Source organism: Carassius gibelio, chromosome A2 (genome assembly GCF_023724105.1).
Source record: "Carassius gibelio isolate Cgi1373 ecotype wild population from Czech Republic chromosome A2, carGib1.2-hapl.c, whole genome shotgun sequence".
NCBI lineage: Eukaryota > Metazoa > Chordata > Actinopteri > Cypriniformes > Cyprinidae > Carassius > Carassius gibelio.
In genome coordinates this window covers 27370605-27389216 of record NC_068372.1, presented here as the reverse complement: position 1 = coordinate 27389216, position 18612 = coordinate 27370605, and the positions used below count along the sequence as shown (strand labels likewise).

The 18612-nt window shown below is 37.4% G+C and overlaps 1 protein-coding gene across 1 annotated transcript; it reads left to right on the top strand.

Moving 5' to 3' along the window:
* Nucleotides 1-2589: 2589 nt before the first annotated feature.
* LOC128023009 (macrophage mannose receptor 1-like) lies at nt 2590-16992 on the top strand. The gene is made up of 12 exons (XM_052610636.1): nt 2590-2652; nt 3773-3937; nt 4153-4216; nt 4738-4864; nt 4985-5380; nt 13463-13524; nt 13612-13974; nt 14063-14395; nt 14628-14978; nt 15063-15386; nt 15495-15595; nt 16885-16992. The coding sequence occupies exons 1-12, from the start codon at nt 2590-2592 to the stop codon at nt 16990-16992; spliced, it is 2457 nt and encodes an 818-aa protein (XP_052466596.1).
* Nucleotides 16993-18612: the final 1620 nt, after the last annotated feature.

Genomic DNA, 18612 nt, shown 5'->3' with positions numbered 1-18612 from the left:
TTCCTCATGCCAAAGGGGTGGCATTTGCTCTTATGGCTTGAGCCCGCCATCGCCATCGCCATATACATAAAATATTATTACAACAAAAAAATTAGCAAAGAGAAGCCAAAACAGTAGTTGATATGTTATTATTATTTTCAAATATGTGTAAATAATGAATATATTTTCAGATAAGCTTTGATTATTTTATTGTAATTTGCTTCAGACTTTTGTTTTGGACCTTAGATATTTTGTTAATATTGTAAAAAAAATAAATAATAATAATTAAATAAAGTTTTGTTAGCATTCAGAGAAATTATTTTACAGAAACAAGCATGTGAGCTTGTCAGTTCTGATGTTTCTGTTAAAGTGCATGCGGAAGTAAGTGGCACACTTGAGGAAAATTGGATGAAACAGATTTACCAGATAAACATCAGTTTACTGGAAAAGTAAACCAGTCAGGCCACAACACTTAATTCATCAAACATTCACACTGAATTGTAGCATTTGAGAAGAGAACTTGGGCAGTCCCGAGGTTTTGCTTTCTCAATGTGCTGTGTATTGTATTCAAATGAACATGTCACACCCTTTGTTTTTCAGTATGGTTCTCATTTTCTGTATGTTCAAATTTTCTATTGCTTAATCATACACATCAAAGTCATAGCACATTTTCTTCTCCTTTTTAATTCTCAAAAATAATATAATATTTGTATACAGTGTTAGTGATTTTAAATAGTATGTTGTCAAGGTGTCTTTTTGTAAAAAAAATCTTTTGACATATTAAAAAAAAACAACTGCACTTGAGAGCTCTTTGTTTTATCTGCAAGTATGATGAATGACTTCCTGTTTTGTGGTCTTCTTTTTTGCACCCTTTAGCACTTTTCTCATATTGAGTAGCTTCAAACTCATTCAGTGTTTTCAAAGAATGCATAATTTTTTCAGAATTACTTTGGTAATATAAATGTGATGTCAGGTTACACAGTAATTACCAATTCTGAACAGTTATACAAACTTAAAGTTGAACATAGGTAATTTCAATCTATAAGGTTCCAAAAGGGGGGTTCACAGTGATACCAGAGGAACCAGTTTTGGTTCCCTAAATAGGTTTCAGTGAACAGTTCTTGTGTAATGGAAATATCCCATGGATGTTAAAGGTTGAAGTCAAATGAAGTCAAAGATGCCAATGAATAACCTTAATTCTTAAAAGTCTACTGGTAAGAAATGGCGAATACAATTGTAAACCATGCAATATATTGCCTGGCTTGAGTAGCAGAGGTGGTGTCTCCACCTAGTGTTCACATGAAGATTTCAGTAATTTCAAAGCAACATTTGTTGTCTCAGAATGTCACTTACAGTGATGATTTCACATTCTTGTTTTCACATCAACACCATCAGCAACTTAAAATGTCCAAAACTGCTAGATAACTCTGCTCTGTTGTCAGGAAAGAATGATTCATGTTTCACATGAGTTTTTTGCTAACACTTTACAATACCGGTGCACTTATAAGCATTCTTAACTAATGCACAGCTAATCATAAGTTAAAAAAAGTGAAAGTGAAAGTGACATTCAGCCAAGTATGGTGACCCATACTCAGAATTTGTGCTCTGCATTTAACCCATCCGAAATGCACACACACAGAGCAGTGAACACACACACACTGTGAGCACACACCCGGAGCAGTGGGCAGCCATTTATGCTGCGGCGCCCAGGGAGCAGTTGTGGGTTCGATGCCTTGCTCAAGGGCACCTAAGTCGTGGTATTGAAGGTGGAGAGAGAGCTGTTCATGCACTACCCCCACCCACAATTCCATCCGGCCCGAGACTAGAACCTACAACCCTTCGATTGGGAGTCCAACCCTCTAACCATTAGGCCACGACTTCCCCTAATGCATGACTCATAAAGAACTACACCATTCATTAATGATTACTACATCAGCAACTAATAAAGAGTCTATCTGATTAAAAGATAATGTAAAATACAAACTGCTGTTAATTAAATTAATTCAAGGAAATGCGATTCAGAGTTAGAAAGAAAGTATAAATATCTTGCCATTATTGTTAATGATACATTATAATTTAGCTCTCACATAACTCAGTTAACTCAGTTCTGTTCTATTTGCCAGAACTGAACTGGGGAAAAGGGCTTTTGTGTACGCAGCTCAATTTGATTGGAATTTACTCCAAAATAAATTTTAATGACAAACTTTGGTGTCAATGAAACATTTTAAATCTATTCTGCAGTCACTTGGAGAAGAGCAGTTGTTTTTATTTGTTTTTATTTTGTTGTAATTGCTGCCTATACTTGGCCAGAACTCCTGCAAGAGATTTTTATCTTAAAGAGATTATCCTGGTTAAATAAAGGTTAACACACACACGCACGCACGCACACACACACACACACACACACACACACACATATATATATATATATATATATATATATATATATATATATACTTTAATTAGTTAATAATTTGCAAATACATAATTATGTTATAACTTCACTTACTGAGGCACCTGACTTTTAACTCATTGTTACGTAATATGTGTTATTTTGGTTTTGACATCTGAATCTTGAGATTTACAATTCAAAGGCAGGTAATTAAGAATATGCGGCCTGGCCAACCACTGCAGTTCAGTAATACTGTGTCTACATCAGACTTGAGTGGTGCGGTGTGACACTATGCCAAAAGACAATAAAAAGAATAATAATCGATGGCACTGTTTACACTGAATTTTGGCATGACACTATAAATAAATCCCAAACAGTAAACTTTGGCCAGTTCTATTTTTGACTCCTTCCAAGTGCTTGTTACTTCCATTAAACATGTCCAATGTAAAGCACAAATTGATTTGCAGTAGTATATTGTCTGACACTTTTCACTGTGCTACACAGACCTCTCACAGGCCTCAAACTTTGGTGGGGATATCAAAACCCTAATCATAATGAAACATATTACTTAACAATGAGCTAAAAGACATGTGGCTCAACAAGTAAGGCAACGGCATTATGATGTCTTTGTAAATTATTACCTAATGATTAACTAAAGCAGATGTAACCCCTCTCTCCTTGGTCCTCTCTGCCACACCTTGTCCCTGCTCCGAGTGGGCCATAAAAACCAGGTCTCTGACATGGGAGGTGGATGCACTAAAAGGGAGGCTAAATGACTGTTGCCACTAGCATCAATTGCTAGTGCATCTCTTGAGATCAGGAGAGTGAGGTTTATCTGCATACCATCTGCTCACTGGCCTCCGTTAAACAGACAACTGGAAGTTGAAATGCATAGATTTGACTCACTGTGGTAATTAACAAATTAATGTACAGTATTTGCTTAATATTATGTTGTTAAGGAATTCATATAGTACTTGATTTATTTATCAGACTTTCTCTTGGTTGCTGATGCAGTAATCAGTAATGAATGGTTTAGTTCTTTATGAGACACAAGCTCATGATTATCTGTACATTAGTTAATAATGAATATATGTATATTAGTGCACCCGTGTTTTAAAGTGTTACAGGTTTTGTAATACGATATTGTTTATCATTTACAAGCCTTGTTAAAGGGTTATTGTAACGGTGGAAGAAGGGGAGGAAGCAAGTGCAAGTCAATAGTATTTAATGAAGCAATCAAACACAATCAAACACAGACTTGTTCTGGGGCATCCTTGGTTGGCTCAGCACAGCCCTCATGTGGATTGGTCCCGCAGTCAGATTGTTTCATGGAGTCAGTCGTGTCATGCATGTTGCCTTGGTCCTGCCTCTTCTCCTGTGTCTGTGTCTCCTATGTTGCAGGTGGAGGCTGCTGACCTCACTGGGGTACCATCGGAGTACTTCGATCTGCGACTGGTTTTCAGTAAGTCCCGGGCCACCTCGCTGCCTCCTCACCAGCCATTTGATTGTGCCATCGATCTCCTCCCAGTCACTTCTCCGCCCCGGGGTCGCCTTTTTCCCTGTCAGGTCCTGAATGAGAGGCCCTGGATGCATACATTCAGGAATCCTTAAAAGCCGGACTCATCCACCACTCATCTTCCCCTGCTGGCACTGGGTTCTTCTTCATTAAGAAGAAAGATGGCTCTCTGCATCCTTGCATTGATTATCAAGGGTTAAATGACATAACTATAAAGAACAGGTACCCCTTGCCATTAATGTCATCTGTCTTTGAACTTTTGCAGGGACCCAAGGTCTTCACTAAATTAGACCTCCGCAACGCCTATCATCTTATCCGTATTCGTGAGGGTGATTAACTGGAAGACAGCCTTCAATACCCCCACAGGACACTATGTATACCTGGTCCTTCCGTTTGGGCTTACTAATGCTCCGGCTGTCTTCCAGGGCATGGTCAATAGCGTGTTGGGAGACATGATAATAGATTTGTCTTTGTGTACCTTGATGATATTCTCATATTTTCTCCATCCCCTCAGGTACACACTCAGCATGTGCGCCAGGTCCTCCAACGGCTTCTGGAGAACTAGCTTTCGTTCCTGGGATTTATAGTCTCAGCAGGGGAGATCAAGCCTGATCAGGCCAAGGTCAAGGCTGTCGCCAAGTGGCCAGTCCCCACCTCCGGGAGGACTTTGCAGCGTTTCTTGGGCTTTGCCAATTTTTATCGGCGTTCATCAGGAATTTTGGCCAGGTAGCTGCACCCCTAACGACGCTCACCTCCATTAAGGTACCGTTCACCTGGAGTACTCAGGCTCAGGAGGCCTTTGATAATTCAAAGTCCTGGTTTATCTCTGCTCCTGTTCTCTCTGTTCCAGATCCTGAACGCCAATTCATTGTTGAGATGGATGCGTCGGAAGTTGGGGTAGACGCGGCCTTGTCCCAGCGCTCCAGTAAGGATAGAAAGGTGTACCCCTGTGCAACGAAACTACCACATAGGCAATCGTGAGCTGCTGGCGGTGAGGTTGGCCTTGGGTGAGTGGGCCACTAGTTGGAGGGGTCAATGCTGCCCTTCTTGGTCTGGACGGATCATAAGAACTTAGAATATATCCGTCCCGTCAAGAGGCGGAGTCCGCGCCAGGCCCGCTGGGCACTCTTCTTTGACCGTTTTAACTTCACCCTTTCGTACCGGCCTGGGGCTAAGAACGTCAAACCTGATACTCTATCCCGTCAGTTCGAGCGGCTGGGAGAGGAGGTGCCTACCGAGACTATACTCCCGGATGGAGTAGTGATGGGGGTTCTCCCCTGGAACGTCGAGCGGCTGGTGGAGGAGGCTGGACAAGGGGTGGAAGTACCAGTTGAGTGTCCGGCCAGTCGGTTGTTCCTGCCGGCAGTGTTACGCCCTGAGGTCCTTCAGTGGGGTCATGAATCTAAGGTCACCTGCCATCCAGGAATCAGGAGATCTCTGGCTGCCATCCGTCAGCGATTTTGGTGGCCCTCAATGGGCCAGGATGTCAGGCAGTTTGTATTAGCTTGTTCTGTTTGTGCCCAGAACAAGGTCTCTAACCGTCCCTACATTGGCCAACTTCAACCCCTGGTCACACATTGCCTTAGATTTTGTCTCGAATGGCTACACTGTTATTCTCAAAGTGGTGGATCACTTTTCTAAGGCGGTTCCTTTTGTGCCCCTACCCAAACTCCCCTCTGCCAAGGAGACAGCCCAACTGGTAATTGACCACGTCTTCCGTATCCATGGCCTTCCGGTGGACATAGTCTCTGACAGGGGTCCCCAGTTTGTCTCCCATTTTTGGCAAGAATTTTGTCCAGCTCACTTGGACTGAGTATTCCCATAATACTCTTCCAGTAGCATCCATAGGTATGTCACCCTTTGAATGTTCTGTTGGTTACTCTCCTCCCTTATTTCCCTCTCAGGAACCCGATGCTGCAGTTCCGTCTGCCCTAGTCTTTGTTCGAAGATGTTGTAGCGTCTGGAGGAAGGCTAGGAAGGCCCTGGTCCAGACCTCTAGACGGACCAAGGCAGTGGCTGATCGCCACTGGATTCCAGCGCCCCGTTATGTCTATGGTCAGAAGGTTTGGCTGTCTACCAAGGACCTGCCTCTCAGGGCTGTCTCTCGCAAATTGGCACCCAGGTTCATTGGCCCATACCAGATCACCAAGGTCCTTAATCCAGCTGCGATACGTCTCAAGTTGCCCTCCTCTCTTGGTCGGGTTCACCCTGTTTTCAATGTATCCAGGGTTAAATCAGTTTAAGGCCGTAAACATGGTAAGCCCCTCCCTTAAGTCGCCTGGTGGCATCCCTGGGAGAGGGGGTACTGTCATGATCTCAGTGGGGTCTGAGGCTTTTTCTTTCCTGGAGCACATGATTTAGGTTTGGCTGGCTCGCCAGGTGTTTCACTATTCCCGCTATGTTTTCTCCGCCCCTCTTGTTATCCCTGTTAACGTTTTCTCCCTCACCTGCACCCTGTCTTACGCTGATTATCTTCCCTTTATCATGCCCTTGTGTTTGCTGTCTTGTGTCAGTCCGTAAGCATTGTTAAAGTAAGCTTTCTCGTTGCTAGCCATAGTTTGCTGACTCCGTTTTTGTATTTTTTCCCTCTGTCTAGTCAATCTGCTGTTCCTGTTTTTTTGTTTTTTTCCCTGCCTTGCCTCTCTTTACTCAGTAGCCCACATCTACCAGGCGGCTGACTCTACTTACCTTTGCATTGCCTTCGGACTCCGGCTATGGCTTTCCAGTGCTGATCCACCACCTGTTCCCCGCTGCTGTGCGGCTGTCGCCGAAGAGGTCATCAAGCTGACCTTTCTTGCAGAGTGCTGACTGTCTCGTGCTCCAGCTGATTAAGTCCTCTGAGTTTTATCAATAAACGTGTCATTCATTCAACCGCAGTTGGATCCAAAGATGAACAAAGCTTTTATGGGTTTCGAACAACATGGGGGTGTTTAATGTCACAATTTTCATTTTGGGGGAGAGTATACCTTTAAGCCTTGTTTTTCAAAATAGTTAAAAGAGGTGTCACTTGTTAAATGTGACTTTAGGATTGTTATTTAATAAGTCACAGCATAATATATATATATATATATATATATATATATATATATATATATATATATATATATATATATATATATATATGCACCCATTTACCGAAATTTGTTACTTCAGACTTATGTGCCCTCTAGAAGCTTGCGTTCTGCAAGTGAACGTCACTTGATTGTGCCATCCAAAAGAAGCACAAAGTCACTTTTACGGACTTTTAAATTAAATGTTCCCTCCTGGTGGAATGACCTCCCCAACTCAATCCGAGCAGCTGAGTCCTTAGCCATCTTCAAGAATCGGCTTTAAGCACATCTCTTCAATCTTTATTTGACCCTATAACTTTAACACTCACTATTCTAATTATATTCTTTAAAAAAATCTAACTACCTTTCTAATCTTTTTGTATTCTATTTTCTTTTCATTTATTATGCAATTGTATATGTGTGGGTGCGTGTATGTGTAAAGACCTCTAACTAGCTTGCTCTATTCTTTTTTTTAATTCTGTCTGTTTTCTTTTTATTTATTATTAGGGCTCAAGCCCGAAGGGGCGCAGAGCCCTATTGATTTTCTAAGGATTATTCTTATTAGGGCTCAAGCCCAAAGGGCGAGAGGCCTATTGTTTTCCTTAGGATTATTTTTTATTCTTCTTCTTCTTATTATTATTATTATTATTTTCCAACGTCTCGGGGGCCCCTTTTGGGGCCCTTAACATGCTTAATAAGTCATGAAAATTGGCACACACATTGGAATCTGCGGCCATTAGGGCCGGGCAGAGACTGATACACGGGCGTGGCACAGGGGCTTTACAGCGCCCCCCTGGAATATGGAGGGCCATATATCATACATACTTGCTCGTAGATGTATGAAACTCAGTACACATATAGATCTCATCAATCCAAACAACTTTCTTATTGCATATCATATGCTCCGCCCAACAGGAAGTTGCCTATTTAGGCTTTAGTATTCATAATTGTCGTCAGGGACGCCATTGCATCGAGCGCAAAAGAATCGGTGAACTGTTTTCTTCAACTGGTTTATTGAATCGGAACTGTCAGAAAGAACTAACGTTACTGGTCATCCGAGAAACGATGCAACCGGCTCTTGACTCGTGAACGAGTCATTATCTGGCTCGGCTCGGTGTTCATCTCTCTCTTCACAGCAGTTCAGTCAGCACGCGCAGTGTCGCTTGATTCGCTCAATGATGTGGCAGCTTCATCAAACCTGCCATCTACAGTTCTGGCAGTGGTTTGTAATGGAATGATTCGTAACATTATTATAATTGTAACAAGTAACGATGCAGCACATAAAAAAAATATTGGAGTTAAAGTATTAAACTCAGCGAAAATATGTACCGAAGTAAAAGGGTCAGTTATCTTCCTAAGAAAAATTAAAATAAACAAACAACAACACAGATTGATACAGAACTCAGAAATATTTATTTCAATATACAATAAAAGTAAACTGTACACTTTAATTATATATATATATATATATATATATATATATATATTCACAATCTTTATGTATCATAAAACCCCAATGGTATTCTTTGTAAAGAAAACACTCTAAGCTTTCAAATGAACCCATATATGGCCTGATATCATAAAAGGAAGGCGTTGCAAATGCAATACAAACAATTTGAATTCTATTTTAGGACCCGGTACCGGGTCTGCAGAGTTTAACTCAGACTGAAAATCCAAAATTATTAGATCCCCATGAGAAATATTAAAAAAAAGTACAGTACAGTAATTGCAAAGTTAAGACATGACCACTGGACAGCAAAATGCTCACTGGGTCAGAGGGGTCAGAAAAAAACAAGTGGAGAAGAACAGAAACACATTAACTGGAAAATAATTAAGAATTAAAGTGAAGAATTAGGTGTTAAACTATCAGGGAGCATTTAGTCTACAGTCCCACAATTTTTCAGAGCTGCAACTTTCCTGGAGTCTCCAGAATAACAAGGTGTCAGGTTCTGAGAGACTTGAAAGATCCCCAAAATGACTTAATTAGAATAGCATGAAGTATTGTGAAATACTATTTATTAAGACTTTATATATAGGCTTTATGAAGAGATGGGTTCTGAGTGACTCTTGTACAACACTTTGAGGAATATATCTTCCAGAATTTGGCATTAGATTTAGGATCTTATTTTTATTCCATCTCCTATCCTGAAAAGTCTGTCTTGTAGAATTGACAAAAAAATAATCTTCACATTAATTCTTAATTCTTTTGCAATTATTTTTGTCATTTCTTCACCGTTTTTTTTTCTTCTGCCCCGTGACCCAGTCACCATTTTTTGTCCAATGGTCAAGTCTTAACCTAATTGTTGTTAATTATCTTAAAATAATTATTGTTCATGTTAACATAGTTAATGTTTATGAATTCAATATTATTGTAATGTGTTACTACAGTTATATAGATTGTTCTGTGAATGTGATTTCAAAGTCTAGATCGGATTAACCCTTTAACTGCCGTATACCTTAAAACCTGACTGCCAGAGGGCTATTGTGAATGCATGTGCTCGCTGGGCACAATTTACCTGATGCCACAGGGGTGGCGTTGCACTGATGGCTTGAGCCCGCCATCGCTGCTTGCAGCTATATTATTATTTAAAATCCCATGCTACGTGTATTGTGTTACCCTGAGACTTGTTATAGGCAAGGCAAGTTTATTTATATAGCACATTTCGTACACAATGGTAATTCAAAGTGCTTTACATAAAAGAAAGTAAAATAATAATGAAGAAAAATAATAACAAGAATAAAACAAGCAATTTTAAAACTTTACATAAAATAAAATAAAAAAATAAAAAAACAGTGAAAATATAGTGCAATCAGTTCGGACATTCAGTGCTCATTCAATAAATGCACTTATATATCATTGCTCTTTTTGTTGTTTTTGATTGCTTCCACTGTCTTCATCTGTAAGTCGCTTTGGATAATATATATAAAATAAGAGAGATGCTGTGTATCTTCAAGACAACATGTTTATGTAATGTGATAATAGCACTAGATTATTTTTCTTTTTTAATTCAAGTGACCAGTGCGTGTGAAGTAATGTGGTACAACGTGCATGATCCTAAGTGGAAATGAACAATTTGATTATGAAAATGATGTACTGCTTGGCATCACGTTAAAATGTGATATAATCCTTTGCTGCAGTATGCTTAAATAGTTCTCACAAATTATTTATCCTGCATTTATTTATGGATACAAGTAAAACCTTTTAAAGATGTACAGTGTAGGTTAAGGTGCTGGGATTTACATTTTTGTGATTCCAGTAAAGAGCCAAACCAGACAGGTTTCTGAATAAAGGCAAGTGTTGTTGGGTCATCTTTGCAATTGAGGTGGTGTGTTTTTATCATCTTACATTTTTTTCCGGAGGTTAAAAAAATATTTAAGACCCTGCTCTGTTGAGCAAACATGGTGAGGCTTCTTCATGAAGTTGATTATCATTGTCCCCAGACCTTGTGATTTATTTCCATTTTTCCGTTTCTGTTTTGATTCATTCTGATGTTAACATATCTTAAAGACAAGCAAAATACAATGCCCATCTGAATATGAAAATTACTTGTTCTTTCTTCACAAAAATCTACATATATTTGTGTTGTGCTTTACATGTCAGTGGGCAAATGCAAAATTGGTAAGTGTTCTTCAGGGTGACAGGTAAACATTTTAGTTATTTGTTTTCAGAGTATATAACATGTTATGGTTCAGTATGAAGCTCGCCATCTCATTCTGAACTACATAATAAAAGTGAATATAATTTAATTGAAATTTTTAATAGAAGTGAAAATTAGGGTTTTCAGTTAAGTCAGACCTCATGTCATTCACCTCAGAGGTCTTTATAATATTTCATTTTCAGTTGCAGGCTAATATGAAGTATTACTATTATCTGCTAAATGTATATATATCTATATCTATATCTATCAGTCTATCTATCTATCTATCTATCTATATATATATATATATATATATATATATATATATATATATATATATATATATCTATCTATATATATATATATATATATATATATATATATATATATATATATATATATATATATATATATATATATAGATATATATATATAGATATATATATATATATATATATATATATATATATATATATTGATTTGTTCGATTAAATGGCTAAAGACCTGGTCCAAAATTGCAGCTTATTCTGTTTTGCTCAAGAACCACCCACTTAGACTTATCAGTATGTAGTGACCAACCAGGTTTTACTTGCTGTTTAGGGGTGGGTTTATCATAAATGAATTGGATATAGTGTTTCAACTTGAGTGAATTATAACATTATAATTCTAGCCAACTATGAATAAGCTACTGTAGAAGTTTCTGTGTAAGAAATACAGAGGACTTGCAGGAAAAATTAAGGTACGGATTTTTATGTCTGTCCATTATTGTATGTACTTATATTTACATGACATCTGAAAGAGCAGGTTCTTACATATAATTTATTTAACATCCAAACACGCTAAATATATATATATATATATATTGTAACCTCTGTTGGACCTATAAAAATTGCATGGAATAGGACTACATTTGCCACATTAACATCATCTGTTATATTTATAGAGTTGTCAGACTTTCACATATTTCTGTATTTGTTTCCTATTTAATTTGTAAATTAAAATGATGAATTTATTTCATTCTGAATCCAAAGGTTAAAAATGTTATGATAGTTGTTACTAATTTTTGTATTTTTAGCGTGTAAATTTGATTATCACCAATTATTTGAATATGACCAATTTATTTATAAACACATTTGGTGAGATCTGGCAACAATGTAGTTAGTTAATGTTAGTAGTTGGTATGGATTTGACTGGTAAATTTAATCTTTTTTAATCTTTTAATCTTTTTTACATTTATTTTCTTTTTTTTCTATGTCCTATGTAGAGGAGTCCAGGTTTTGGTAAATAAGAAAATAAAAACAAGATTCTTTATCAAAACAATGTTTATATATTTAAATAGAACAAGCTAAGGAAAAAACAGTCAGGCAAATGTACAAATTTTCCTGAGTGTTTTTGTCCTTAGCTCATTCTATTTAATACAGATATGAGAATAATATTGCGAAAAATAATTTAGAGAATATGTTTATTTTGCATTTTGTATGCATACTATCACCTGCATTTAATATGCATCTAATGGAAATAAGAGTTTTCAGGACTTTGACATCTGCATGAAACTTCCACTTGAACTCTTTTCTGCACAAAGATTTGTATAAAGATTCTCAACTATGGTTTTAAAGATATTAGAACATGATTGATATACTGTTTTACTTTACACAATATGTTTTTTGATAAATGTCCAAAATGGGTTTTCCTTTTATAATCAATGTGTCTATTTATTGTCTCTCATTTGTTCCTTGGGCAACATGTAATGAAAAAGGAAGTATAATAATGATAATTACATTTTCATTATATTTTATAGAAATATGAATACATGGTTTATTTCTCAATTTACTTATGAATCACTGAAATGCCTGATAAGCATGAACTATGTCCTGGTGTCCTCAACAGTGGACATGTATGAAACTGATGCAATTCTCGAAACAGAAAATCATATTCTGCTTTCAAACCCCAACAAAGTTGTTCTGAGATGTTCATTTAGGACAAGCAATTTGAAAATGAGTCCAGTCTCAGAGAAGTTCACAAAAATATAATGTCCTCTACAGAATATCCGAATTATAAAAAAAAAAATGTGTTTTAGATGTTCTGAAGATGGTTATACAATATGTATAGTTTTTTTTTTTCTTTTCTTTTTTTGTGCATGACTTTGTGACCAGTGGAAAAAACATCTTCAGTGACGATGAGCTACAGTATTTGAATGTGAAATGGCTCATCACAAAAATAAGCATATGATTGTATTTTGTTTGACCTGAGGGCAAAAGCATTCAGTGCATAATAGTTTTTAAGGTAAAGAACTGAAACATTTAAGACATGCTTTCAGATAATATATTACAGTATGTTATGGTGCAGACTGAATCTCCTAATCTCATTCTGATACTCATTATATCTGATACTCAAGTGCGTGTTAGTAAAAGTACATTTGTGTTCCTGAAGCAAAAACAGCATGTCACTTACAACAAAATGGATTTCACTGATTTGAGTGAAAGCATGAAAAGATCAAATGTATATTATACCTTGAATACAATAAAAAATGCTTTGGATAAAAGTATCTGGGAAATTAATAAATAAAATGTACATGTAAAATACAGGAATAGTTATCCCCATCTGTACTTTGTAATCTAGCTTTGTTCTAAATCTTACAAGACTAAGAAAGTTGCAGTTTTGTTTGTAATATGACAGTGAGTGTGTGGTGCTGTTTGAGGCAGAGACTATAGAAAATGTGTACAGCTTAATTCTTGATATCAACAACATCCAGCCACAGTGTAATGTAACATATTAAGAAAATGAAAAGACCAAATATTTGAAGTTGCAATAAATTTGGAGTGCACCATGTGTATTCAGTCTTATTTCTAATAGAAAATCTACAGTATATTTGATTATCTCTTCTTAGAAAACATCAGAGAGGATCCACAGTCATGGACGGGAGTCTGTTTGTGCTGCTTCTGCTGTCAGGTTGGTGTGGTCATTTGTAATGGTTTTAATGTACATGTGAATGCATATGCTTCATAGAAACAAACAGCAATATAAATACTTTCACAGGTCTCTTTAAGACCACTTCCGGTCTTTCTCGTATGTACTACTATATAAATGCCAGAATGTCGTGGCCAGAGGCTCAGAGTTACTGCAGAGCGAAGCACACTGACCTGGCTTTTATAGACCGCATGAGTGATGCAAGCCAGCTGATAAATATAGTGGATGCTGGATACAGTGGATCAGTGTGGATAGGACTGAAGAGGGGGACACAGAAACGCTGGGGGTGGTCTCAGGGAGAAGATACACTTGCACAGTACAATGCCTGGGATGCAGGAGAACCAAACAATCTAAACGAATGCGCTTTTCTTGCCTATGGAGTTTGGCATACTTACCAGTGCTCAAATCCGATTTACTTTGTGTGCTACAATGGTAAGTTACTATATTCAGTAACTCATACTCAGTTCAGCTGAGAAAAAGAGATGAGACCATATTCTTATTTTTTCTCTTTTGATAAAAGGCACTAGTTACATCTTGGTAGAGATGTGGAAGAACTGGATGGACGCTCAGAGCTACTGCAGACAGCATTATATAGATCTGCCCACCATCCACAACTCTCAGGAACAGAATCAGCTCAAGAGTATTGTTCCATCGTCAGCATGGATTTGGATTGGTCTGTTCCGGGACTCTTGGGAATGGTCTGACAAATGGAGCAACTTCTTCAGATACTGGGCATCGGGTCAACCATCCCAGAGTTCAGGATCTGGTGACTGTGTTGGCATGTCAACAACTGTTTCTGGAAAATGGATTCGTTCAAGCTGTGATCTAAAGCGTCCTTTTATCTGCCATGGATGTGAGGATTTCTTTAATCAAAAGAAATGAGATGTTGTTTCTCCATTTTCTGTCTTTTGTGCTTTTAACTATGAATGTGTTTATGTGCACATTATACTCTGATACCAATCAAGTTTTTTTTTACTGTAAAACGTAAACACTCATTGAAAAGCAAAAATATTTAATCATGATTGTGTCACCATAAAAGTATTTATGATTCTTACATTCCTGTTTGTCATCTCAATTTGTCATAGGGCCCAAGTCTCCGTACCGCGCATACCAGTATATGAATGAAATTATGACTTGGCAAGATGCTCAGAGTTACTGCAGAGCGAGATTCTATGATCTGGCCACTGCTGACAACATGACTAATGTGAACAAGCTAGTAAATACAGTGGATCCTGGATACAGTGGTTCAGTATGGATAGGTCTCAGTGCTGGGACAGAAGATCTCTGGGTCTGGTCTATGGGAGATGGTGCAATCTCCCAGTACAGTATGTGGTATCCAGGAGAACCGAGTGGTGATGGGGAGTGTGTGAGGAGTTTTAATGGAAGCTGGTATGATGAGAGCTGCAGCACTGCTCTCCCATTTGTGTGTTTCAATGGTGAGTCCTCTTAGTTTGAGTTTGTTTTTCCACTTTAGCTGATTCTTGACTGAGGGCTGGTCCTTATCTTGTGTTTCTGAACAGATAGCACTGGTTTTATTATTAATGAGACTGCTATGACATGGAGAGATGCTCAGAGTTACTGCAGACAACAACACACTGATCTGGCGAGTATCAGCAGCCCAGAGCAGCAGAATCTGATCAGTAATGAATCATCACTCTGGATCGGTCTGTTTCTGGACTCTTGGCAGTGGTCTGATCAAACGAAACTCAGTTTTAGATACTGGGCAGCAGATCAACCATTACAGAGTTTAGCGCCTACTAACTGTGCTGGCATGTCAAGAACCAATTCTGGGAGATGGTCTCAATACAACTGTGATCTAAAGCAGCCTTTTATCTGCTATGGAGGTGAGTTTTGTTGGTCATTTTTTAAACAGAGATTAAAAACAACTGTGATTATATGATTTTATTAATTGATTTATTTTCTATGTTTTCTTTAACCCTGCATTTCTCTAGCTGACAAGTTAATTAGAAAACAGGTTGTACGGTTGAAATTGTCCTGTAATGGAAAATGCACATTGAATGATCCTTCACAACAGACTTCCTTTCTAAATGTGGTATGTACATCTATGTGTTTATACATATACGGGTCATTCTCAAAAAATTAGCATATTGGATAAAAGTTCATTATTTTCCATCATGATAAAAATTAAACTTTCATATATTTTAGATTCATTGCACACCAACTGAAATATTCAGGTCTTTTATTGTTTTAATACTGATGATTTTGGTATACAGCTCATGAAAACCCAAAATTCCTAACTCAAAAAATTAGCATATCATGAAAAGGTTCTCTAAACGAGCTATTAACCTAATCATCTGAATCAACTAATTAACTCTAAACACCTGCAAAAGATTCCTGAGGCTTTTAAAAACTCCCAGCCTGGTTCATTACTCAAAACCGCAATCATGGGTAAGACTGCCGACCTGACTGCTGTCCAGAAGGCCATCATTGACACCCTCAAGCGAGAGGGTAAGACACAGAAAGAAATTTCTGAACAAATAGGCTGTTCCCAGAGTGCTGTATCAAGGCACCTCAGTGGGAAGTCTGTGGGAAGGAAAAAGTGTGCAGCTAGCTATCAGGAGATTTTGGAGCACTTCATGCTTCCATCTGCTGAAAAGCTTTATGGAGATTTTGGAGCACTTCATGCTTCCATCTGCTGAAAAGCTTTATGAAGATGAAGATTTCGTTTTTCAGCACGATCTGGCACCTGCTCACAGTGCCAAAACCACTGGTAAATGGTTTACTGACCATGGTATTACTGTGCTCAATTGGCCTGCCAACTCTCCTGACCTGAACCCCATAGAGAATCTGTGGGATATTGTGAAGAGAAAGTTGAGAGACGCAAGACCCAACACTCTGGATGAGCTTAAGGCCGCTATCGAAGCATCCTGGCCCTCCATAACACCTCAGCAGTGCCACAGGCTGATTGCCTCCATCCCACGCCACATTAAAGCAGTCATTTCTGCAAAAGGATTCCCGGCCAAGTATTTTTGTGCATAACTGAACATAATTATTTGAAGGTTGACCTTTTTTGTATTAAAAACCCTTTTCTTTTATTGGTCGGATGAAATATGCAAATTTTTTTGAGATAGGAATTTTGGGTTTTCATGAGCTGTATGCCAAAATCATCAGTATTAAAACAATAAAAGACCTGAAATATTTCAGTTGGTGTGCAATGAATCTAAAATATACGAAAGTAAAATTTTTATCATTACATTATGGAAAATAATGAACTTTTATCCAATATGCTAATTTTTTGAGAAAGACCTGTATATGTATGTTTGTGTATAGCCTATAAGTAGGACATACTTTTGTTTGATTTTTTTCTTGCTGGTTTTCCAGATAAGTGATAAGTTGAAGAGCATGGGACTGGAAAGTAACAAAATGAGCTGGAATCAGGGGAAAGATGAAGAGGTGTTTCATCTGGAGAGCAAACACACAGCCTATTAAAATAATCATTGTAATAGGCATTAATAATCAATGTACTTATTTTAACTTTTGAAACAGATTCAAAGAATATTATGTAAATCTTAAAGGGGTCAGATGATGTTGTTAAAAAGAACACTATTTTGTGTATTTGGTTTATTGAAATGTGTTTTTGCTGTTTAAGGTAAAAAGACACATTAATTTCCATATAATATACATTATTGTTTCTCCTCTGTGCACTGGCTAATTGAAAAGTGTAATTTTTTACAAAGTCCATCGTTCTAAAAAGCAAGGTGTGCTCAGATTGGCCAGCTTTCCAGTGCGTTGTGATTGGCCAAGAGCCTCAAGTGTGTGACAGAACTTTTGAGGCCCTCACCATTATATGATGCGTGTCCCGGTCAGAACACTGGTGTGCTTTTACTTTTACGTGTACTAATTTTTTTTCATACAAATTATTAGTTTATTTCATAGCCAACTGCCTTCATTGATATATGAAATTGAGAACCGCTGTTCTGCACTGCTCAGAACTCACGTATGAATCATCAATGGCAAATCCTTTACATATGTAAACATACTTACAGACTGTGAGTCATAACACCCAGCATTGTCGTCTTCTCTCCCAGGATCAGGAAACAGTCCTCCATAAAATGTGCTACACACATCTGAATATTTGGGTTGAACTGTTCTGGAACAGTGTTGTAAATACAACTTAACCACTGATTTCTAGCTGTGTCATCTTTTGGAAGACCATGCAAAGTATTTTCACTTTCACAACAAAACAGTTTCTCCACAACATGGTGCCAGAGCCAACAGCGAGAATCAAAGGTTATGCCTTCTTTCTTTGTGTAAACATTTGGGTGGCAAATCTTCCCACAAAGTGACGTCGACATGTGGGGTTGTGTTTTAATAGGCATTTTAGGAGGGAGTGGACGAGTCTTAACTTTTATAAAAAATATCTCTTTGGGTTTGAGACTTAAGTTTTTGCAACTTTACAGATCTTCTTTATGCACCAAGAGCTTGTAACAGTACTAGGAAAATTGAAAACTTGAAATCGCATCATGACCCCTTTAACTATATTTTTTGGAGGAACTTGGAAGTAGGAGTAGTAGTAGTAGTAGTATCCATTGTTTAAAAATTAATAATGGATAAATGGTCATTGTTTAATATATTTATTACAATTGATTTTGAAGTTCTACATCAATAACTACATTTGTGACCCTGGACCTTCAAAACCAGTATTGAGGTATATTTTTTAGCAATAGCCAAAAAATATTGTATAGTTCAAAATTATTAATTTTTCTTTTATGCCAAAATCATTAGAACATTTAGATCATGTCATGTTCCATGAAGATATTTTGTAAATTTCCTACTGTCAAAATATTAAAACATTTTTTTTTTAATTAGTAATATGCGTTGCTAAGAATTTATTTGGACAGCTTCAAAGGCAATTTTCTATTTGAAATTTATTCCCTCAGAATCCAGATTTTAAAATAGTTGTATCTAGGACAAATATTGTCTGACACTTAAGACAGGTTTTGTGGTCCAGGGTCAAATTTTATTTTCCATGTTAAGAAATAAAAGTTTGCTTCAAAATGAGCTTTATGCCCGTTTCGACCAGTGTGATGTGCCATCAAAAAAGAAAAT